At 52.8% G+C, this 22,843-nt stretch overlaps 1 protein-coding gene across 1 annotated transcript; it reads right to left on the reverse strand.

Annotated features, from left to right (window-relative positions):
* Nucleotides 1-1,850: 1,850 nt before the first annotated feature.
* On the reverse strand, nucleotides 1,851-19,635 carry LEMD2 (LEM domain nuclear envelope protein 2). The gene is made up of 9 exons (XM_003732640.6): nucleotides 18,877-19,635; nucleotides 16,936-16,976; nucleotides 14,567-14,642; nucleotides 11,333-11,409; nucleotides 10,369-10,448; nucleotides 8,541-8,686; nucleotides 7,439-7,540; nucleotides 7,255-7,357; nucleotides 1,851-3,421 (listed from the first exon to the last, which is right to left on the reverse strand). The coding sequence occupies exons 1-9, from the start codon at nucleotides 19,610-19,612 to the stop codon at nucleotides 3,271-3,273; spliced, it is 1,512 nt and encodes a 503-aa protein (XP_003732688.2). The 5' UTR covers nucleotides 19,613-19,635; the 3' UTR covers nucleotides 1,851-3,270.
* Between the last annotated feature and the right edge of the window lie 3,208 nt (nucleotides 19,636-22,843).

The raw sequence follows: 22,843 nt of genomic DNA on the forward strand, positions 1-22,843 counted from the left end.
GGATAAAGTGGTTTGCCCAAGATCCCCAGCCACTGAAGGACAGAGCTGAGGATGCTGAGCCCCAGGCCTCCACCCCCACCCGGGTGCAGCGTCACCCCTGGGAAAACATGGGGACGCCAGGTGGCACGGTGCCCACAGAGTCCTCCTGCCTGCCCTCATCCCCTGCCTGTCTGTCCCTGAACATCATGGGACCCTCTGTTCAGACTCTCTGCTTCTCTCTAGAACTTTCTCTGGAGACGGGTGGAGAGGCTGGCCTGGCTGCCCAGGAGGACTGTTTTGGAACAGCTGGGTGACTTACTGTATAACCACTCTCTTGTGCCTTCCCTTTGGGGGAGGCCGAGAGGATAATGGATTTGAGTCCACACACCTGCCTCAACAAAGGGATTTTTTTTTTTTTGAGGCTCAAAGTCAATGGTGTATTAATTAAGGGGAACAGCTGCTACCGCAGTTCTTATGATAAGTCAGTGACAAATGGCCATGTTTACCATCTTCCTGAGTTGAGCCTCTGGAAGGTGGCAGGGAGCTCCAGGGTGGATGTCCATGGCTGAGATTTGTGGGGTACAGTCTCCCCTTCCCTGGCCCTGAAGCTTCTTTATCGGTGTCCACTGTGGCCAGAGAGGGCTGTTTGTCACCAAGGAAAGACAGGTCTGCAGCCCAGGGAGCACTCGGAAGGGATCTGGGCAGAACAACTCGGACTTCTCAGCAATTGCTCTAGCCCAAAGATGCCCTGGGAACCCCACCTGGGAACTGCCCCTCACTGTCCCTTGTGAAATAAGAGCTGCTTGAAAGGGGGACTTGGCCCTGAGAAGCTGAGGAAGGGGGAGAGCCTGCTCTGAAATGTCTGCAGCCTGAACGAAGCCAAGGACACACCTCGGGACCTCTGTGCCAAGGCGCTCTGTGTTCCAGAAAGGAAGGAGCTGGACTGGCGGGGGCCTTTTGTTATTTAGTTTATTTTGATCTCACTCCTGCTCTCCAAACAGCTTCACAGAAATAGAGTCCTGCATTAGCTCCCTTCTTGGCTTAAGACAAAACGTGGCAGAGGGAAAGTCTGTCAAGAAGAACAGAAAAGGGAAAGACAGGCTCACTTTTTCCCGAGTTGCGCCTCCAGGTCCTTTGACTATGGACCCAACTGTTTGACTCTAGCAATTAGGATAACAGCTGGGTGCTCACCGTGAACGGGAGAAGTGACCACCGCAGGCTGCAAGCCCTATAGGGCACGGCAGGACTGGCTGCTTTCTCGAAGTGACTGACCTTGGGGCCTCTGCAAAAGGAAAAGCAGTGGGATCCTAAAGCACACTCAGCAGCCCAGGCAAGGGAGTCCCCACGTACCTGCCAGACCGTATGGGTGGGCTTCAGAGGAGACAGGATGTCGGCCTCATTAAGGGATGCTACCAGCTGCTGGGAAGCGCCATCCAACCTCACCCTGCTCTTTCTTCCTCCTCCTCCTAGCGCTGGTGGTGAGTGCTCAAGGGGAACCTTTGGGTCTTGAGGGGAGGCAGAAATGGAGCCACAGGAAAAAGGCACCCACTTCTGGCGACCCACTGAGACCAGGCAGGCACCCTTCCCTGCTTGTTGCAATCCTCATAGCCACTCTGTAGGGCAGGGTCATTACACTGTTACAAATGTGGGAACTGAGGCTGCGGGAGTTCTGCAGCGTGCTGGAGAACTAGTCACTGAGTGGCAGAGGCCAGAGGCCTGCGAGCAACTACAGAGCCCACATCCTGCTGCCTCTCCCACCTTCCCTTCCAGCCATCTCTCCCGGAGCTGGTGCTTAAGAAGTCCACACATTGCCATTCCTTCGATATAGCTTTGAGGGGGGAAGGGAAAGAACCATGGACGAGAAACATCCATTTTTAATAAATAGTTTATTCATCCAGCAGTTTCAGCCCTGATACTGAAGCCTGTTGCGGTGTTTCTTATTTTTCTGGCTGGAGCCTGATTATGAGAACATGGCCTCACCACGGGGCCAGCGCTCAGATTCCAGCCCTGCTGATCATCCAGACATCAGAGGAAATGAGAGAGTATTGCTCAAATGAGGGAGACTGGCGCTTTATTAAGGAAACAAAAAATACCAATACGACCAGAGAGGGGGTGGTTAACGTTTCTGGAGGCAGCTGTGGCATCTCCTGTTTGCTTCCCCTCTCCTGCTTCCTGCAGATGAGGACACACGGGGAAGAGACTCGCTGGAGAGGCTTCTCGCACTTAACTAATAAGACCCCCCGCCGGGGTGTTTCTGGAGCCTGCCTCCCCAGGAGCAGGATGAGGAGCTGGTGGGAGGCGGTGCGGGCACTTCTCCCATGTGACCGGCAGGGGGCAGCCTGCAGCCACTGCACCTCGCCCGAGCCAGGAGCTGAGGCCAGGGTAACAGAAATGCCGGCTGCACTGCTGAAGTTCTGGTTAAATAGCCCCGGGTCGGGGCTGTGGTCACAGTAAAGCAAGGCGATCTTCGCGCACAGCACGTGCGGGCCTCCCGGCCCTGACGCAGGGCTCCCAACCTCCCTGAATTGGAGTTCTGGTTGCAGACCTGGTCTAGAGTCGCAGCTTCTGTGAGAAGCAACACTGAGGCGCGCCCACCCTGGGGCTGTCCTGGAGACCGAAGCTGCACGGCTACCTGGCCCTCCTCTCGGCTCTCAGTTCCTGTCCATACTAAGGGTTCCTCCCAGGAGGCTGCACCGGCTGCTCACTCCTCCTGACCTGAGGGCCTGTGTCAGGGCGTGGTGTTTCTAGATGGTACCCCTACAGTCACTGTTCTAATTTCTAGCACCTTTCCCCTTCAGGATAGAGGCCAGCCAGAGCACAGGCTTTCTCCCTTCACCCTTGAGCTCCCAGGTAACATCCCCTGAAGGCACATGGACCAAACTGCTCCCCCATCCCCTGCCACCCAAACTGCCATCCGTCTGCCTCCCAGGCGACAAGCCGGGCATGGCCACGCCCCAGCCCACCAGCCCCACGCTTGTCTGCTGGGCCTGCCAGCTGCTGCTTGTTTTCTATTCACCATAAGTAAACCCTTCTCCCCTCTTCTGCCAGCAAAACAGGGCAGAGAGTCTGGGCTATCACCCTGGCTTCTCCCCCTCCCTTTAAAGGAAGCCCACATTTTCCTAGCAAGCCAAGCTCCTTTAAGAGTCTAGCAGACCTTTGGAATCATGTCAGGACAAGGCAGAAAGTCAAGGCAAGTGTGAATTCAGCACCAGCAGGCCTGGTGACCCTCTCGCATCCCTGGAGTGGACTGTCCTGGGACAGGCTGACCGGGAACAAGTCCCTGCCCGGGGCTTATCGCTCTGAGTCGGAGAAGGAAGAGGGCTTAGTCCATCTCCACACCAACATGTCCTCTCCGGCCACGCGGTGGGACTCCGTCTGGATCCGGGATTCGTTGGAGGCCAGGAACTCCACAGCTCGATCCCAGACACGCTTCATGCGCCTCCTGCAATGACAGGGACGGGGCTCTGCCTGGCACTGCCGAGGTAAGCCGGCCTGTGGATGACCTTCCTACAAAGGGGACCCATTTCTAAGCTCCAGCATGGAATTTATGGAGGGGAGGAAAAGCTGGCAGGTACTAACATGACAACTGCAGAGGAGAAAAACATCTTGGGCCATGAAGAAATGATTCCTCAACCTTCACTGATCCAAACACATTCAATTAAAGGGAGCTACAGGGCAGAGGTGTCTGGAGCACCCCCAGGTCTCCAGCTGTGCAGGGCTCCTTGCCAGGCCAGTGCCACTACCCCCACCACTGCATCTGGATGCTCCAGGTAGGCTCATTAAAGAGTGAGCACTGGGCTGCTGCATCTACACTCCATAGCACACCAGGGGATGGTATGAGCTAAGCATCAGATGGCGGAGGCCAAGAAGCTGGAGCTGCTCTAGGGAACCAGAGCCACGGGGTGGGCCCCTTCAGTGGCCAGACTCCGTTCTCTAGTGGGTCTCTACGGCCTTGTACCCTGCTGGATGGCCTCTCCCTCGTCCCTTCTTCGCTCCTTCCAGACTAGACAGGAAGGTTCCAAAGCCATGAGGGAAAGTCACTTTGATCTTTTCCCTTTGTGAAGCATGGCGCTGCACAGCCCCACAACCCACATGTGGAGAGAGTGAATGTGAGCGTGTACACATGGAGCAGAAGGGGAGGACAAATGGAGGTGGCCAGTGAGTCAGGAGGCAGGGTGGGGGCGAGGGCTTCCCCAGGGGTCTGGCCCTGCCATCAACCAAACCCCATGGGCTTATTCAGCAGCCCCCACTTGGCTAGTCTCGCTGAGGCCACACACTTCCTGGAGACTGAGTTCCAAGGTACTGGCTCCCTGAGCAGGTGGCCTGCGCTGAGTAGGCAGTGCCTCACTCCAGCCCCTCCTTCCCAGGCCAGCTGCTCCAATCAGCTGCACACTTTTCCCAAGGAACCAGCTCTTTCTATCTCCCTCAGTCATTCCCAAACAGGCCCTCATCTACAGGGCAGACCTGACTGGCTAGCCAGTCTCCTGACATGGGTAGCTTGGCCTGGATTGACTGGGTGGCTTGGGAGGTGAGTCAAGAAAGAGCCAACAGGGCATGGGTGTCTGGGGTTCACGGGGCTCCGACCCTGAGGGGAGCTACTTGAGTGGTAGCAGCTCTGGGCATCTACGCTAATGCACAAAGGCTTGAGTGGTGGCTCTGGCTGCAGGCAAGCTGCAATGCCACCTCATGCTCTTATTTAAGCGAATGTGTGTGTGGAGTATCATTTAAGCCCAAGTCACAATGGATGCCCTTGGATGATGCCCACGTGCTAGACACTGACTTTTTTTTTTTTTTTTTTTTTGAGACAGGGTCTCACTCTGTTACCAGGCTGGAATGCAATGGCACAATCTCGGCTCACTATAACTTCTGCCTCCCAGGTTCAAGCAATTCTCATGTCTTGGCCTCCCAAGTAGCTAGGATTACAGGTGCATACCACCATGCCTGGCTAATTTTTGTATTTTTAGTAAAGACGGGGTTTCACCATGTTTCCCAGGCTGGTCTTAAACTCCTAGCCTCATGTGATCCACCCATCTCGGCCTCGCAAAGTACTGGGATTACAGACGCGAGCCACCGCACCCAGCTGCTAGGCACTGACTTAATGAACTTCGAGGCCACCTCCTTGGTACCAACCCTCCTTCCCTTAGGGCTTGTCACTACCTAATATCACATATTTTCCTTATGCATCTAGTCATCTGTCTCCTTCCTGAGAACAAATGATCGAGCTGGGCAGGGATTTTTGTTTCTTCCACTTCCTGCTGTCTCCCTGTGACCCAGTAGACTATCTGGCATGTAGCAGGTGCTCAATAAACACTTGTGGAGAAAGTGAATGAACGAATAACAGTCTCTCTTCATCACAGCCCTCTGCAAGGCAGCAGGATCACCTGCATTTTAGAATGAGAAAACTGTGGCACAGGGTGACTGAGATGCTCATGATCACATGATACTCCTCCCAGGTCCAGGAATTAGGTAGGAGTTCGAGTACCCTAAGTGGCCTTTCCTGGGAGATAGAGGAGCTGGGACCAACAGCAAGCACTCCTCAGAGCAAGCACAGCCCACACTGCTGAAAGTCTGCTTGCCCTACACTTCCTGCCTGCCACCTTTCCAGGGGTGGGGTGAGCATGACAGGCACCAAGCACCTTCATATTCAAGATGGGCCCTTTTTATTTTTGTAAGAGACAGGGTCTTGCTCTGTTGTCCAGGCTGATATACAGTAGCGCAGTTACAGCTCACTGTAGCTTTGACCTCCTGGGCTCAAGTGATCCTCCTGCCTCGGCCTCCTGAGTAGCTGGGACTACAGGCATGTATCACCATGCTCTACTAAATTTTTATTTTTTGTAGTGATGGGGTTTCACTATGTTGTCCAGGCTGGTCTTGAACTGGGCTCAAGCAATCCTCTGACCTTGGCCTCCCAAAGTGCTGGGATGACATGCGTGAGCCTCTGTGCCTAACTTAACATGGACTGCTAACGGCTCTATTTTTCTGACCTCGCGGGTTGCAGGTAGGGATGATGTTGACAGTAGAGCCTGGTGGTGGGAGCACAGAAACACCACTAGCCATGGGACTCTTGAGCACATTCTTTCACTTCCCTGTGCCTCAGTTTCCTTATATATCAAATGGGGGCCCTCCTGTTGTTATGTGTGTGAGCCATGGTGAGGACCACAGGAGTGAGTCTGCAGCTGTGGAGAGCTCCGAGCAGTGCCTGGCTCCCAGCGAGCACTCAGCAAGGGTGAGCTCTCAGCATCACCCAGCAGATGACAGCATCTAGCCAGAAAACACAGCAGAGTCTGCTGGGGAGGGACCCCAACCAGAGCTAACACTGGGGGCCCTGCTGACTATCTCCTGGGACTCTGTCCCCTTCTCCACCCCGGTTTTGTCAGACCCCAGTGTACAACTCTGGCAGTCACAGCCCTTGTGGAAGCCCTGCAGCTGTGCATGACAATGGCCCTGCCACCCCTTCCCATGAAACCATGTGCCCTGGAAGCTGACCCCATTCACTGGTGTGAAACTTTGCTTTCAATTACATGTATATGCATGAGTGTGTGGGAACTGGACCACGAAGTTGCAGGTATCAGGTGTTTCTGGCTGAGGGTCATGGTTTAAAAAGTTTGAAAAACAATCTCCTCCTCCTTGCCAGTGACTGACTCATAAACAGACAAGTAACTAATTCTGGTCAACAGAGCCTCAAGGAGTGTGTCACTGAAGGCTACTGGGAACAGTTTCTCTTGCTTCTAAGAGAGCAATAGGAGGCCCACTTGTCCCCTGCTGGCTGTGACAAGGCAGACAGTGCCCTAACTGCTGTTGGCCACCATCTGCAACCATCAGGAATCCCAGCCTGCTGATAACATCCATGGAGGAATGTGGGACCATGAGAATCACAGAGCAGTGGAACCAGAGACCTGACTGTTGTGTGCCTGGAGCCCACGCAGCTCTGAGCTTCACTTGCAGAGACCTGGGAGATCCTTCACTACTTGCACCTTGCGGGGAGGGTGCTGCTACTACATGGAGCCCAAGGCCTCCCAACTGGTATCACCACTGCCAGTGTTCTGTCTACAGAGGTGCAGGATTGCGCTTTCATACGTCTTCTCTAGCTCATCCTGCCATAAAGAGCTGAGCACGCTGGGGAGCAGCAGGAGGGAGAACAGTGCCACTCTTGGCCTTGGGGGATGTGCTGCCGTTGGCTGACATCTGACTCAAGGCTCTGGGCTTCCTTCTGTAGTGCTCACTGGGGTCAGACCCCGCCTCACCCCATGCCCAGTGCCCCAGCCAGGGACTCACCGGCTCTGTGGAGGGATCAGGGTGTCTCGCACATGCAAGATGCCTACGTATGGGTAGCGCTCCATGTCCTGCTCCCAGTCCACATAATGGTCCTGGACCACGTCTGCAGGAGAGAGCACACCGTTTAGGGCAAGGACCTTCCAGCTGGCACTGGCAGGCCTTTTCTCACTGGGGGGCCACGCACCTATAATCTTCTTCACCATCTCATACATGGCCTGTTCCTCTTCTTCTAACTTCCGCCACCGATATTTCAGGAGAATTAGGAGCCCCCACAAAAAAGCCAAGCCTGTGAGGGAACAAAACACCATTACTCCCTCACACTTCCTGTGGCAGTGGGTCTCACCAACGACAAGACACTGTGACGGAGGCCATCGGGGATCTGCCACATGGGTTTGGGTGCCTACTACGTGTCAGGCTCAGGGCCAGCATGCAGGAAACAAAGGACCAAGAAATGCAGGAGGAGGACAGACTATTAAGTGATCATCTTCCTCCCGCCGGCTGTCACCACAGCGGCATCCCCAGCCGTCCAGATCTCGGCTCCTCCCAGCCTCATTCCGGAGCTTTCATCTCCTCCCTTGTGAACCAGAACGCGGTGTTTCATACATATATACATGCCAGGGCCCTTTGTATTCGGAGATGCTGCTGCCGATAATGATTTCTGTGCCTGATGGTGTGGGGGAGGGAGCTGTGTGTACACCGAGGCGGTCTGTGATCTGCAGCTCCAACTGACTCTGGAGAGCAGTGGTTTCTGCGACCTGGCCTTTTGCCTTCAGAGACACCCTGAGGTCTCTGCTCAAAGGCAGCCCCTAATGTCAGGAGATGAGACTGGTGCTCTCCTTTCAGCTCAGCACCCTGAGTCCTTCTTGCTTTTCATCAGGTATCTGTAGCTCTCCAGGAGATGTTTACATTTTTCAAGGAGTAAAATTAGGCCAAGCCCCGACTGTGCGTCCTGCTGGAAGCTGGTTCACACTGGCATTCCTGCAGAGCCCAGAAGGGGTGGGGCCCGGCTCCTGCCCAGGCCCGGCTCCCACTCAGGAAACCTGACAGTCCCCTGCCCTGAATCAAGGACATTTTCTACTTATCCTCACGTTCCTGCCACCAATCTCCAAAGGTAAAGACAACTCCGGGCAGAGGCTGACTTGTTCATCTCCTCTGTTTTATGAGACAGACCTCAGGTTCACTAGACAGAAATAAACCCTCCGGGCCTGGGAATTTCTATAGCTCATCACTCACCCAGGAGTGCACCTGACTGCATAGAAGGGGAGGGAAAGCGGCCAAAGACTTACACCAGAAGAAGATGAGCACGTTGGTAAGAGCAGTGAGCAGGGCGCGGCTCAGGCGGCAGCCGACACCCATGCGGGGACGGGCAGATTCCAGGCAGACCACCTTGTCCACAGTCGTCACCAGTTCAGACTGGTCTTCTCCTTTCAACCTGCAAAGGACACAGGGCTCTAAACATGTTCAAGAGCTCCAAAGAAAGGCGCTTCAAACAGAAGGAAGGGAAAGAAGGAGGGGACGTCAGGCCTCTACTTGCTTATAGAATTGTCTTGGTATCCTGGCTACACGCTTTCCAGAAATTTCCCACATTGGCTACTTAGAATGAATAAAGCTTTAAAGACGGCAGCAGATTTGAGCCCCTACCGCTAAAGCGATGTCCCCCTCTGTGGGGTCTTTGACAGCCTCTCTCAGCGTGCAGGAGATTAAACTGTAAATTGGATTCCCACCCCCCAGCATAGAGAAATGGAAATGTTTACTGAATCACTAGCTTTGCAATTGCATGACAAGAACTGAAAGAATCTGGGAGGTTGCGCTTTTCCTCCGCGACGAGGAGGCACAGAAGCTGTTTAAGCGTAAAGATCACAGGGCATCCGTGAGGCTCATGGGGAATGAAAACCACCAGGCTCCCCGAGGCCAGACCCCAGCCACAGCGCCACCATGGTCTCTGGCCAGGTGGTGTCAGGACCTGCAGAGATGTGGACACCAGAGCCTTCTTCCAGCTAGCTGGCCCAGGGTGAGAATATCATGCTCTTGATGTTGCACGCTGGAAGGGCTGGCATCCCAAGTGTCCTGATTTCTCAGGACCCACTTTCAACATGGTCATCCTGAGTGGCTCAGCCACCCTCCAGGCTGCCTTCCCCAACATGAAAAGGCGAGTGTCATCGTTCTTCTGTGTTAGCAGCTTCAGTGAGCACTGCTGCTGAGGATAAAATCCGTATTCTTCTCCACCTTTTCTAACACAGGAAAATTGCTCAGCTACTCAGGGCAGCTTTTTTTTTTTTTTTAAGTCAACGAATTTTAATCGTGCCATGCATCCAGTTATCCAGCTTGAGGCTGAGCTGCCCAAGGGGCTTATGCTGGATGCAGTGCTGATGGAATTAGTAATTTGGGTGGATTAGAGAGGAACAGAACAAAACTCTAGAGAGCGTTTTTAATATCAAGAGTTGAAACCTAAACAGAGACCCCCCCAGACACAGAGAGTGGGAATTGGGTAGGTGATGCAGCTCTTCCAGCAGGGACGGGTCTCTCGAGGCTGCCCAGCTGTTTGGCTGGCACGCCCCCCCGCCCCCCTTCCCCCGGGCTGAGCCGCCAGATAGAGCCTTTCAGCCTCATGAAAGGGTTTGCTATCTTTCCTAACAGCGCTCACCAGTGATAAAAATGAAGCAGAAACTGCCTGGTCAGAATAAAATCCAGTATTTCCTTATGCGATTTCCATAGTGAATAAAACCAACACACAGGAAGAATCATTTCATCTACAAATAAAAACTAGCTCCTGAGGAGAGGAAGTGCAGAAAAATGCCTTCCCAGCAAACCATGTGGGGTGGTGAATGAGAAAGGCACAGACTGAGTTACTTGAGACAGGATTTAGCTGGAACACCAGGCTAACATCCCAACACCTGGATTTTGTGTCTCATCTTGAAGCTACTCCTTACACTGCATTCCAAATGCTGCTTCCTTCTGTGGCCCCACTTCCATCCTAGCCCACACGACTCAGCTGGGAGACCCAGCCTTCAGCTTCAGACCTGAGACAGCTCTGTCGGAGCACAGGTGTCAGCTGATAAGCGAGGACAGTGGCTGCAGGCACCCATGCTGCGCCACCACCCTGCCCACACTCACCAGATGCCTACGTCCTTGTTACTGCTCAGTATCCAGGTCAGTGCGGCTTCAAACTTGGCGGAGGAGCTGCTGGTCACATTCTGTGGGAAGGTGCGGGAGAAGATTAGCTCTGTGTCTGGACAGAGCAGCTGGAACATTATTTTGCTGCTGGATTAAGGAAGCCCTCTCCCATGTCCTCCACAGCCTGAAAACCCCGTTCTGCTAAAAGCGCAGCAAACTGGCAAGAAGGAAATTTGGGGTTGATGAAAGCCAAGGAAGAGGCTATAACCAGAGGATGTGATATGGAAGCACACACAGGAAAACGTTCTGGTCTGAAGCGGCCAAAAAAGTACGATTCTCTCGAGGACAGAAGCATGAGGCCAGAGAGCTGGCAGCTCATCTTGGGGTAAAGTGAATAACATGGTTTTGGGGGTTGGGAATGGGTGAGCCCAGTGGCTGGTACAACCTGTCTGACCTCAGGCAAGTCCCTGAACCTCTCCAGGCCTCAGTTTCTTCATCTGTGAAATGCAAATGGAACCGGATGACCCCTAAGTTCCTGGACAGGCAGGAGACCTGGAATGCCAGCTCTATGGTTCTATAATCTACCATCCTGAGGCCACACAGGAAATCAAACGGCCCCTGGGCAGTCTGAATGGTAACCATAAGGGAGAGAACAGACAGCATGTTTCTCCTGAAAGGAGAGGGCAAGGGGAGCAATGTGAACCAAGGGAGAAGCAGGTGACAGGCCCACCTACAGTGCAGCAGGAGTAAGCCGGACCCTGCGCATGGCGGCCTGGCTCTGGGGCAGTCACTACCACGGCTGCCTTAACTTAAGGCACAAAAAGCCATAAAGCAAACCTTAACTTAAGGTAGCCTAGTACAAAAGCCACAAAGCAAACAAAAACAAAAACCCCTGCAGGGCTTGAAAGAGCAATAGGAAAGCACCAGGTCCCCTAGGAATGGATGAGCACTGAAGCCTACTTACAGCTATATATTCCTGGGCTTCCGTAACAGGAATGCATTTGCTTTTTAGCTTCTCTGGATTTCCACACTCAAAATTACCTAGGAAAAAAAACCCCACACATTCAAACACAAAGAGAAGGTGAAAAAAAATCACTCTGAAACAGACTAAAAAATGCAGCAAGAATCAAGCCATCAGCTCTAATAAGGAGCATGTGGCCCGGCGGCTCCCTGGCTTCTGTGGGGCATCTTCACTCTGCAGCAAGATCAAAAGCCACTTAGCTTGGATCGATTCCAGATCATTAAAACCTGACCTGCAAAGCAGTGTGGCGATTTGCATTAAATGACTAAAAAGCTGCCCAATACCAAGGTCTCTTTGCAATTGATCCCTAAAAGGATCAGACAGATAGCTTTGGAAGGTACTGGAATGGCACTATAAATAAACAGAGCCTGAGAAAAAAGAAAGGTAGGGAGGGTGTGGGCACCACAGGGATTCTGACTCATGACACGGGGAGGCAACCTAGAATGCCAGGCCTACTGTCTTGAGGGGCCCCTTGGAGGAAGAGGATGTCTGTGTGCTGGGCAGTGGGGCCTCAGCACGGCACGCCAAGGGGCAGCTCCCCCAAGCGGCTTTGGAGGCCTGCTCCCATAAGATGGAGCTGGCAGTCTCCCTCTTAGTCCTGCCCAACCTCTCCGGTCCAGTCCAGGGGTCATCTCCTCTGGGAAGCCTCAGCCCTTGGGGGCCCTTCATTTGGTGAAGTGACCGCAGACATGGTGGCCTGCCACACCCTCAGCCCTCGCTCCCGTGCTGCAGTTTGCCCGACTCCCCGAGAGCAGGGAGGGCACAGAGCCAAGCATGCACACGCTCCTTAACAAATGCGCATGGCCTGACTGCCTTGACCCAGCACAGCCTGGGGACTTTGGGTGGTCAGTGTCTGTGTGTCTGTATGCTGGGGGGAGTGAGCAGCTGAAGGTCACATTTTAAAATCCTGAAACTGAACTGAATCTGTCCCCTACCCCCAACACAGCCAAATCCTCCTACTTCAAAGTTGATATTGACCCTAGGGGTCCCCTGAGATGGAGTTGGCGTCTAGCATCCTCCTGTTCCCACCAGGACGCTTCCTGCCCTTGCCAGGCCTGCCTGCACCACCTAGATGGCTTCCCAGTTTGGTTCCTCCTCTCCCCTTTCCAATCCAATTGTTTTGTCGATAACGCTTGAGAATGATTCTGCTTAAATGACACTGCACCACTCAAGCTGCCGCCACATTTGCCTTCCTGGCACCTGGCTCTCAGCATGATACTCCCTCGCTCAAAGCCTCTCTGGCTCTCACTGCCTGCCAGATCAAGCTCTGGTAGCCTGGCATCCAAGGCCATCTATGGGGGGTTGCAACCAACACTTCCAAACTTCATTCCCTCATTCTCCCCTTCCTCCATGAAGGTGCTGCTTCTCACGCAACATGTCATTCCCTGCCATTTTGGCTTGCCCTTCCCCACATACACATAACCAGTCTTACCTGGGCTTCAGGGCCTGGCACAGATGCTACCTCCCCTGTGACACTCTCCTGACTGCTCCAGCTAAAAGGCGTTGTGCCTCCTAGAACTTCCGGCCTCTTGGTTCTTGTCTAATTACATTTTAAGTTACCTAGTGGTCAGGAAAGTAGGTGGCCTGTCTCTTCTTCTAGACCCCAAGCACCTTGCAGGCAGGACCTGGAGCTGAGTTATCTTGCATCCTGCAAAGGCGAGCACACTGCCCAGCCCATGGCGGATCCCTACCGGAGAGGCGGGGAGGGGCTGAAGACTACTAGAGAGCCTCTGCTAGGCATGGCACACTCCTGTCTCAGTGAGATATGTAACTCCAAGGTGGCCCCCAGGCTTGTCAGAGGGCAAAAGGCAGGATCACATAGGGAGGGTGGGATGGAAGAGAAATATCTACTAGGACCCAATTTTGAGCAGAGCTTCTCAACTTTAAGGTGCACTCAAATCCCCTGGGGATCTGAAGATACAGACTCTGATTCACTGGGTTTGGCATGAGACCTGAGATTCTGAATTTCCAGTGAGCTCCCATGTGATGCAGATGCTATAAGGTCCTCAGACCACAATTGAGACACAAAGGTTTGGAATACCCTCTTAGGCCAGAATTGACATCCCAAGCACCTGGGCCATACAGAGGAAGTCCTATGATGACTGTGATGCTATGAGCAGGAGCCCCAGTACCTTCTTTCCTCCAGGTGCTCACAGATGCCTCCCCTACCATCTCAATCTCCCACTTTCAAGAGAGAGGAGGCAGAAGAGCTGATGCTGATGAGATTGACCCTTAGGACTGAGGGCCCAGGTCAAGTCTACCCAACCCCAATTTCCCAGTGAAACCTTACACAAGGGTTGACCTCACAATCCTAAGACCTGTCCTCTAACCCCACAGGTAAGAGGTGCCTCTTGAATACCCCTTAAGATGAAACTGCTCTGTCTGGTTCTTCTGTCCAGCATATGTAACACAAGCTGATATTCACCTATGTCAGCTGTGAGTGATTCTGAGAGCCTCCTGGATGTCAGGTGTTGGGGAGGACACAATAATGCACGTGACGTCTCTGGCCTCAAGGAGTAAGTTCACCAAATAAAACAGTAGGGGATGCATTTTCAGGGGCATTTCAGAGAGGTGCTGAGAATGCCCTCCTTTAGAGGATAGCACTTGAATCTAATTTGTAGAGAACAGATAGACCCAAGAGCCCTTGGTGGGACAGGGAAACAAAGACCCTGAGAGGACCAGGGGTTCTGTCCAAGGTTCCACAGCCAAATGGTTGTCAGGACCAGATGTGATACCGGGGCCCACCACACAGACTGACTGCTACCTGCACAGGCAAGAGGCCTCTCCCCGGCCCAGCCAACCATCTGGTTCAGAGGGTCCCTCTAGGATGGAGGATACAGATTTTGACAACACCTGGGGCCTGGCCCCTTCCAGTGCCAAACAGACCCCCCAAAGCATTAGGTATTGGGCATCTGCAGGAAGGCCTGTGCACATGCCAGGACCTCCCTTAAAAAGGAGCAAGAATCAAAACTGTTTTGTTCAAACACAAGGCTTATAAAAGATGTGCCTGAGTGGGGAGGTGAGAAGGTGAGACTCAGCTTCTGAATATGCCTTCTGGGAGACAACCAGGAAGTGTCTTCCCCAGTCAGCCTCAGTGTAGCTAATCAGCCTGGCAAACCAGGACAGCAGCCCATAGCTCTCCCAAGAGGAATCTCAGGACTTACGTGACTTACTCACCAGCTTGGATGGCCAGGAAGTTGTAGAGTTCATGCAGCAGCTCCAGCAAGGCTGCCTTCTGCTTGGCCTGACAGAACTGAAAAGGCATGGGACAAGTGGTCAACAAGGAGGGGTGGGTGGGAAGGGTCTGTCTGTCCATCTTTACCTCTCCAGCCACACTGACAAATACTAAGCAGCAAGGAACGTCTACTGCTTTTACAAAATAGAAACATATTCTGCCAAGTGCTGGGGCCAGGGAAAGAGTTGACAAATATTGGGTCAACTGCCTGAGAAGGACCCTGGAAAAGCAGAGGCAGAGCTGAAAAGCAGACACTGTAACCAAGGAGCTGCATCCCAGAGGCTCCTGACTTCTGCCTTCCCCTTGGATTGATGACCAGCAAGAGGGCTGAGCAGAGGCAACGTGGTGAGGGGATGACGCAGCCGCTCAGCTGCCTGAGACGGAAGAGCAACTGCCGTCGGAGCTTGCAGAGCTGGGTGGGGACAGGGCAGAATGTCAGCAGCTGCCATTTTGTTTCCCTTTAGGTGGAATCTCAGGGCCCTCATCTGAGTAAGGATTGTGGTAGGATTCAGTGAGAACCCAAACCACTCAGCAGAGGCTGCTACCACCTAAAGGAAACAGGAGGACAGACGGTTCCAGACAAGGAGACGGCCTGATGGAGACAACACCCACTCCCAGCCTGTCGCCACGTATTCGACAGCACAAAGTCAGAAAGAAAAACACAAAGTGTCACAGTCTTCAACGGCCCAAAAGGGAAAGAACACGAATCTGAAATTCAAATGCCCGTCTGCAATCTCGGTGAGCCTGGAGCTATGCAAAGAATAAAACTTTCAGCAAGAGCCTCACCAAAGCCAAGAAACACCTCCCAACCTGCTTGTTCTTGTGTCCATCCTCCAGAAAGGTGCCCCATGAAATCTCAGCTCCACAAAGCCTGCATTGAGATGTCCAGTCCCTGCTTTTTGATGCTCTGATGAAGATTTGAATAGTTACAAATATGGAATATCTGCATCTGAAGCCCCCGCTGGCAGGTGCAGAATGCTGTCTGCCCACGGAGCGCATCTGTAGCAAGGACCTAGAGGGTGCCTGTCTGGGCTCACTCAAGTGGGGCGTGAGTGTGACCAGATCAGAGGCGGCAGGGAATAAATGTGCCTTTCACTTTTGGGTCTGATTCATTTAGCGATGTGAAGGACCAAGAAGTAGAAACCATGTAACCTTTTCTTCATTAAAAGACAAACAAAGCTAACAGCATTGAGAAGTCTTACAGAAACGTATTTTTTCCTGTTTTTGTTTTAAGTCTTCAAATGCCAGCTTCTCTCTGGCTGCCTGTGTTTCTGGGCCACTTCCTCTCATCAACTACAGTTTTTATGATAGAAGGCTGATTAAACTTGTTATGATTGTTTTTACAAAACAATTGGGAAGCAAAGATATTTGGTGGATGAATGCAATAAATGGATGTAATAAAACACCCCCAACTATGACACACCAGAAGCCAAAGAGAAATAAAAGCGGTTATCTGCACCAGGATGCCCCTCATTAACATGGGTAAGACAGTCAATGTAGGGGCAGCCAGAGGACCATGTGTCATTTTCTTTCCCAGCCCCTGGGCTTCCAGAGATGTTAACTAAGGGCTCGGGAGGCCGGGCGTTGCACACTTAAAACTTAGACTACTAAGTCATGCCCTCTGGCAGCATAGGACTCCTCCTGGTAAGATTTGTGACCTGAAAATTTATTGCCCCGTATCTTCCCCAGACTGTCACCAGAACCAGCATCCCAGCTCCTTGATAACGCTGCTTTCATGATTCATAAATGAATGGGGCTGCTTGCCTTCCGCAAATATTATTTGTAGGGACTATTAGAGCTTTATAAAACAAATCTAAATGTAGACTAAGAGGGCTAATTCCACTAAAGACATATTTCAAACAAACTCCCTATGTTTCAAATCAGAACAGCATTTGCAGAGCCACAGCTGCACCACCAGAGAGAATGTGGAATTGAGAACCTGGCCTCCTGATGCTTAGAAATGCCAGCCGCTCCTCCCAGGGCCAGGGAGCTTGAGAGGTCCTTAACAACAACCTACTACATCCCCCTAGATTGGCTTAGGCAGAAGATCAAAGTCCCCGATGCTACATTTGATGGGAAAGCGTCCATAACAAGCCCAGGGTTGGATTTTGGGAGCTCAGTTCTATTTCAAGTATTCCTTCACTGCCACAATTGAGCCTGACACAAACATCACAGAACACAATGTGATTCTGGTACATTACAGGAAGCACTCCCTGAAAATGGTCCTATTCTTTTTCTGGGGAAGTGTACCTCCTGATGGAGGCTAATATCCTCAGAAGGAATAATAAAAGCCAGAGAAACTCAAACTCACCTCATCTGTTTTTCTCTCACAGTCCACTGGCAATAACTTCACTGAGACCAAGAAAAGAAACACAAAGGAAATTAAGTGTGGGTTGAGAAAGGAATACAAAAGGAGACTACTTAAAACATTCAGGGGGTGGGAAGCATCACCAAGCCAAGGGTGGGGATTAGAAAGATGCCACCTAAGGAAGGCACTTTTAAAATGCAGACAGTAAAATGTAAGGGTGTCCAACTCCTGGCCTAAGAATGAAGATAGCGGGGTCCTTCTCCCAGCTGAAAATGACCAGCTAAAGGTTCTCGTGCAACTCAGCCACTCTGAACCTCTGTTTCCTCGCCTATAAAATGGGATCAAATGGGCCTTCCTGGCTTAACTCAGGGAGTTAGGCCCAAACAAAACAAAATACAGGACAGTTTTGTAAACTGTAAACAATGATATATTAAACAGAGATTAACACCATAACGGGAGGGGAAGTCCAGGTAAATACCAGCATATATTCTGGCGCTGTTGTCTTAAAGCATCTCAGCAGTGAGTAGCTGCCTGATACTGTTTGACATCGCCAGTGTAGTTACAGTACCATGACACTTCCAAGTCTGTTTAATTTCTCTAGCAGATCGACAGACTATTCACATAGTTGATAAACTGCTCTGGTAGTGGGGAAATCATTTGGGTGTCTGCACACAAGTCTGTGATACCCTTGCCCAGAGACCCGCACACTCCTAAACATCCGTGCGCCACACCAGCTAAGACATACTGTAGCTTTTTCCTGTATTTCGGCAGTTTCTGCTAGGCATGGAAGGATGTGGTCTTGGCTGTAAGCTAGGAACAGTATTAGTCACATTCATGCTTTGTAAAGAGTATTAAAAGTTGGCCGGGCTTGGTGGCTCAAGCCTGTAATCCCAGCACTTTGGGAGGCCGAGGTAGGCGGATCACGAGGTCAGGAGTTTGAGACCAGCCTGACCAACATGGTGAAACTCCGTCTCTACTAAAAATACAAAAATTAGCTGGGCGTGTTGGCATGCACCTGTAATCCCAGCTACCCAAGAGGCTGAGGCAAGAGACTCGCTGGAACCCAGGAGACAGATGCTGCAGTGAGCCGAGATTATGCCACTGCATTCCAGCCTGGCTGACAGAGCAAGATTCCAACTCGAAAAAAAGAAAAAAAAGTATTAAAAGTTGGTGAACTACGGTGGCCCTTTATACCTAAATGTATAATGAAATGATCTCTATGTTTCATTTCAAGAAACACAATCCTCAGATATTCCGAGCCTGTATCCTGCAGACCTCTCACTGGCATGTCTAATCACGTAACTTAAGTGTGGACAGAAGGATGGCGGCGAGCATCCTTAAGTCAGTCTCTCTCTTCACATACTTCATGAGGGTGCTACAAGCAATGGTAAGCACCTCCCGCTGCTATCAGTTGACAAAGGGGGTCCCTGTGGTTGGCAGAAGTGGAGAGTGGACTTTTTGGTGCTGCAAAGCTGGGAGCCCCAACCAGATCCCATCTGTGGGCCAGTGAAATCTGGAGTGCCTTCAAATATGCACTAAATGTGTGAGTAGGCCAGAGGTCAAAAGGGAAGAACCTAAAGGGATAGGGATGAAGTGAATCTCTTAGACGGGAGTGTTGCTTCCTCTCCAGGGAGAAAACCAGAGGCTGGGGGAGCAGTGACTACAAATGAGGACCGCTCTCAGCTTGTGATTGAAAGGGAGACGTTACAAGGGAGGGCTGGGGCAGAAAAGGGGAACAGGAGAAAGTGAAGGCAGAAATTATTGCAGATGCAGAGAAGCCTTGGCCCTCTCTTCCCACGGCTGGAAAAAGGAAGGCCTGGAAATGAGAAGACAGAAGCAGCTGACAAGGCGGGAAGTGCGCGGCCTGGCGCCGACAGGAACGGGTGGTCGTCTGGCAGACACACGCGCCCCCAGGGCCCTCCCCTGCGCCGGCCCGGGACGTACTGTTGTCCTCCGCCTCCTGCGGCGCCGAGGGCTTGCCCATCTTCACCCAGAGGATGCCCAGGAAGACGAGCAGCAGCCCCAGGCTGGCCCAGAGCAGCAGCCGAGACAGCCAGCGCTCCAGCCGGCGCCCCACCTCGGGCCGGGCCCGCGCCGCGCCAGCAAGGCCCGCTCGAGTAGCCCTCAGGCCCGGGCGCGGGTCGGGGCCGAGGAGGGCGGAAGGCAGCCGCGCCGAGGCCGGAGACGCCGCCCACCAGCGGCGGGCTACGAGACCCGGGCCCTGCACAGCCCTGTCGGGCGTCCGGGCATCCTCGTCCTCCTCGGAGCTGCCCCGGACAGAGGCGCGGCGCCTGAGCTGCGCCGGGCGGGCAGGATAGGCGAGGCCGCGGCTCCCTACCCAGGAAGCCGCGGAAGGCCGGATATCGCCGTAGGCCCCAGGAGTCGCGTAGGCCGAGCCTGAGGTCGGCTGGGAGAGCCAGGGCTCCGCCCGCAGAGAGGCCGCGGCGGGCCGGGCGCGCAACGGCCCATCCTCGCGTAGCCGGGCCTCTTCCCGCGGCCGCTCCTCGCCCCGCGGCCCGGCCTCCTCCCGCAGCCGTTCCTCGTCGCGCAGCCGGGCCTCGCCCCGCAAGCGGCGCAGCTTGTTGCGGTAGACATCCCGGGTGGTGTCGGTGATGGGTCCTGGCTGGAAGCCCAGGGCCTGCAGCTCCCGCCGCAGTTCCAGGTCCGACAGGCCGGCCATGGCCAGGACGCCGCCCCCCGCCCGCCCCCGGCGCGCACCGCACCCGGAACTGCTCCCTCCCGCAGTCGCGGCGGAGCGGGCGGGGCCCCGCGCCATGTTGGGAAGGTCCGTCGCCATGTTGGGAAGGTCTATTTTGTCCGTGTGTCGGCCATGATAAGGAGGTCTGACGTGGCTTTCGGAGCCGCCATGGTGGGAAGGTCAAAGAGGGATTAAATTTTTGTTGTTTTGTTTTTCCCTCTCCGCTCTCCCACTTCCCTTTGTTTGTTAGATCAAGCAGTATTAATCTCTGAGCCCTCCGACCCTAGCTTTGCTTCTGGCACGTGGTAAGCATTCAATAAAGTCGTGTTGATTTAATGGATGAATTGCTTAATGGTGAAAGAAGCCACTGCCACGAATGGAGAGACAGGATCATGCGCCTCTCTCTGGACTTGGGGACTGATGTGCGATCCGGTTTTATTTGGGCCGTAGAGTACACTCCAGGCATGCTCCGAGACCCTTTCCCGACTTCGGGTGTGTTAACTGGGCGACACTGAGCACCAAGTAGGTGCGATCCCTGCCTAAGGACAGACACTCGCCTCTGAGGAGTGCCAGCCTGGAGAGGACGCAGCTTCCATGGTGAAGGCAGAGAAGCCAAATGCCCTTGGGCTCGAGTGAGCAGTTGAGGCTTCTCTGCGGAGGCCTGTGTCTGCGTAATGAGATTTTCACAAGGAGACGTGGGTGGTAGAAGACTCCAGAGATCCACGGTCTTGTAGCCTCACGGTGGTTTAGGATATGTGTTTTGGAGCCAGACACTTTGATTTCAAATCCCTACTCACAACTATTAGATATGTGAGCACACTCAGTTAACATTGCTACCTGTTTTCCGGTAAACCTCAATGAGTTGCTGTGAGGATTTAGAACAGGTAGTTTGGCTAAGGTGCTTCAGACAGTGCCTGGCACATGCTCGTGCGTGTTTATACTAACCCACATCTTTGCGGTCTCCGGTGTTGTGTAGAGCCTCCCACAGGACAGGTGATTTGGTTACATGAAGGCTCTTAGCAGGAATCCCCTAAGGGAAGCAAGGGACGCTGTGGCAACTGGAAATAGAGCCAGTTTATGATCTTCCTTCCACATCCCTCAACTCCCGTTCCCAAACATTTATTGCTGGCCCAATAGGTTCCATCCATTTCTACCCCTGCGGTTCCATTCTCCCCTTCCCCCAGACCCCTCCTCCCTGGAATCCCCGTAGCTGTCCCAACAGCCCCCTTGCCCACTCCCCACTAGATCCCTGCCCTCCCTGGCACCCTGGGCACCGCTATGCTCCTCTGTCCAGGTTTTGCATTCCTGCCACTTGCTCCACCTCAAGGGTATTCAACACCGGCCACAATTGCTGGGAAAATTACAGCCTCGGCTTGGTCAGCTTCTGCTGTTAGCCTCTCCATCTCCCCCGACTTGCTGCTCCCATGTGGTGTGATTTCTCTCACCAAGTGTTGTTTTCCTTTTCTCTGCCTGTGTTTGCACGGAATGCCATGAATTTGATATAGTGATTGCCTAACACATATACCACATAATAGTATTTTATTTCTTTCTGAAGCACTGTTTGCATGACAAATGAGTTGGTAACATTTGTGCAACTCCTGGCAGCTGTGCAGTTCAATATATAAAGAATGAGCCTTTCGGCATCAGTACTGGCCCCATGTATTCTAAGAGGGCTTGAAACTAATGCTTAAACAAAGTTATCATTACAGCATTTCACAGAGTTATGGTCTATTTTATCACAGTGGATCTCAGGGTGATTTAAAAATACGGACTGAGCTGGAACCACCCCCAGTGGTGGCACGAAGTGTGGGCTTTGTCAGCTTCCTTGTGTTTGGGGACACTGCTGTCGCTCCACACATCCAGGGTCAGGTGGCCCACAGTCCCTCCCACAGAACGCTGTTGTCTTCCCTCTGGTGCAGAACCACCGTGCTTGCAGTTGTGAGCCTTGGCCACCCATGGCCAGCTCTCCTACCTCCATGGTGGCTTCTGGCTGTCGATGGCCTTGTCTGGCAGGAACTTACAGGCAGACATTTGGGTGTGCGCCAAGGGGCACCCAGTGGCCACTTAACAGCGAATTTGCTGATCAATGCTCCCCTTCCCTGCCCTCTCTGAGAAGGAACCTCGCAAGTTAGGCGTTCCTCCCAGTTCACCCTGAACTTGAAGCTCCAGTGACGTTCCTGCCCAGATTTATAGCTCTTTGGTTTAGTGAAGTTGGCCTGTTGCCTTTTGCTTTCCTCCGCACAACTATCCGCTCCCCTCTGCTTGGAAGGGCTCGACCTCAGCTCTTCTTTGCCACCGCTGCCCCTTCAGGAGCTGCCCATGAAGCCTGTCGGGGCTTATTGGAGCCAGCCTTTCTGTGCCTTTAGCCTGGCTCTCCTGCTGGGCCTGTCCACCACGGGAAGGCATATTGTAAAGAAAAGGGCAATATTGCAAAGTCAGAGGCTGCTCTGCATGCCTTCCTTTCTCGTCATTTTGCTGTGGGGTGTTTTTTTTTTAAGGTGAGCAGCAGCTCAGGCTGTGGTCGGTCTTCCTGATGTATTAAAGGCAGAGGAGGAAAAACAAGCTCCAGTGTCTAAATCTACTTAGTAACCACATCCACACATTTAGCAGAGGCGAAGGGCTGCTCGGAGCACGCTCTGGATTCCCGGAGGGCTGCCACGCTCCCTTCCGTCCCGCTGACCTCTCTCTGTCTTGGCAGAGCCTTATAATAATCACGGCTATAAATCTTTCAGTGGGTTCTATTCTCCTCCTGCTGCAAAAAGCCCTACACACATTTATCAGGTCCTCAAAAGATGCTCAGGGACCAGGGACTTGTCCTTGATCCACCTCATCAAGGGCCTCATATATCGCCTCAGCTACTCAGGGCTTCCTTCAAACTACATCATAGGTGGCATTACGGTGGGGGCAGGGCACTGGGAGACTGTGGTTGAAAAGAGGGGGCATCTGGGTCTCAGACTTGGACTGGAATGACCCCAGGAGCACCCCGCTTCTTGTTGCTCCAACTCAGTGCCTTATGGAAGAGGAAGTTACTCTTTTCATCTCTCTCTAGGTCTGGGGGTGTGTCAGCTAAGGGGGAAAATGGAGTCACAGAGCATTACCAGAATGGTATTTCATACGCTCTTGAGAATTAAACAAAGCTCTCACTCTTTTGACTGCTCTCACACTTTGATATCCATGAGTAAGAGTTCCTTAAAGGCACGGAATACATTACTC

Source organism: Callithrix jacchus, chromosome 4 (assembly GCF_049354715.1).
Source record: "Callithrix jacchus isolate 240 chromosome 4, calJac240_pri, whole genome shotgun sequence".
Lineage (NCBI taxonomy): Eukaryota > Metazoa > Chordata > Mammalia > Primates > Cebidae > Callithrix > Callithrix jacchus.

Coding starts and splice junctions, on each gene's coding strand:
- LEMD2 (XM_003732640.6), bottom strand. CDS start 19,612: ATGGCCGGCCTGTCGGACCTGGAACTGCGGCGGGAGCTGCAGGCCCTG. Junction 11,410..14,566: donor CTTCCTGGCCATCCAAGCTG/GTGAGTAAGTCA, acceptor TTTTTTTCCTAG/GTAATTTTGAGTGTGGAAAT. Junction 3,422..7,254: donor CTGATCCCTCCACAGAGCCG/GTGAGTCCCTGG, acceptor CTGTCATTGCAG/GAGGCGCATGAAGCGTGTCT.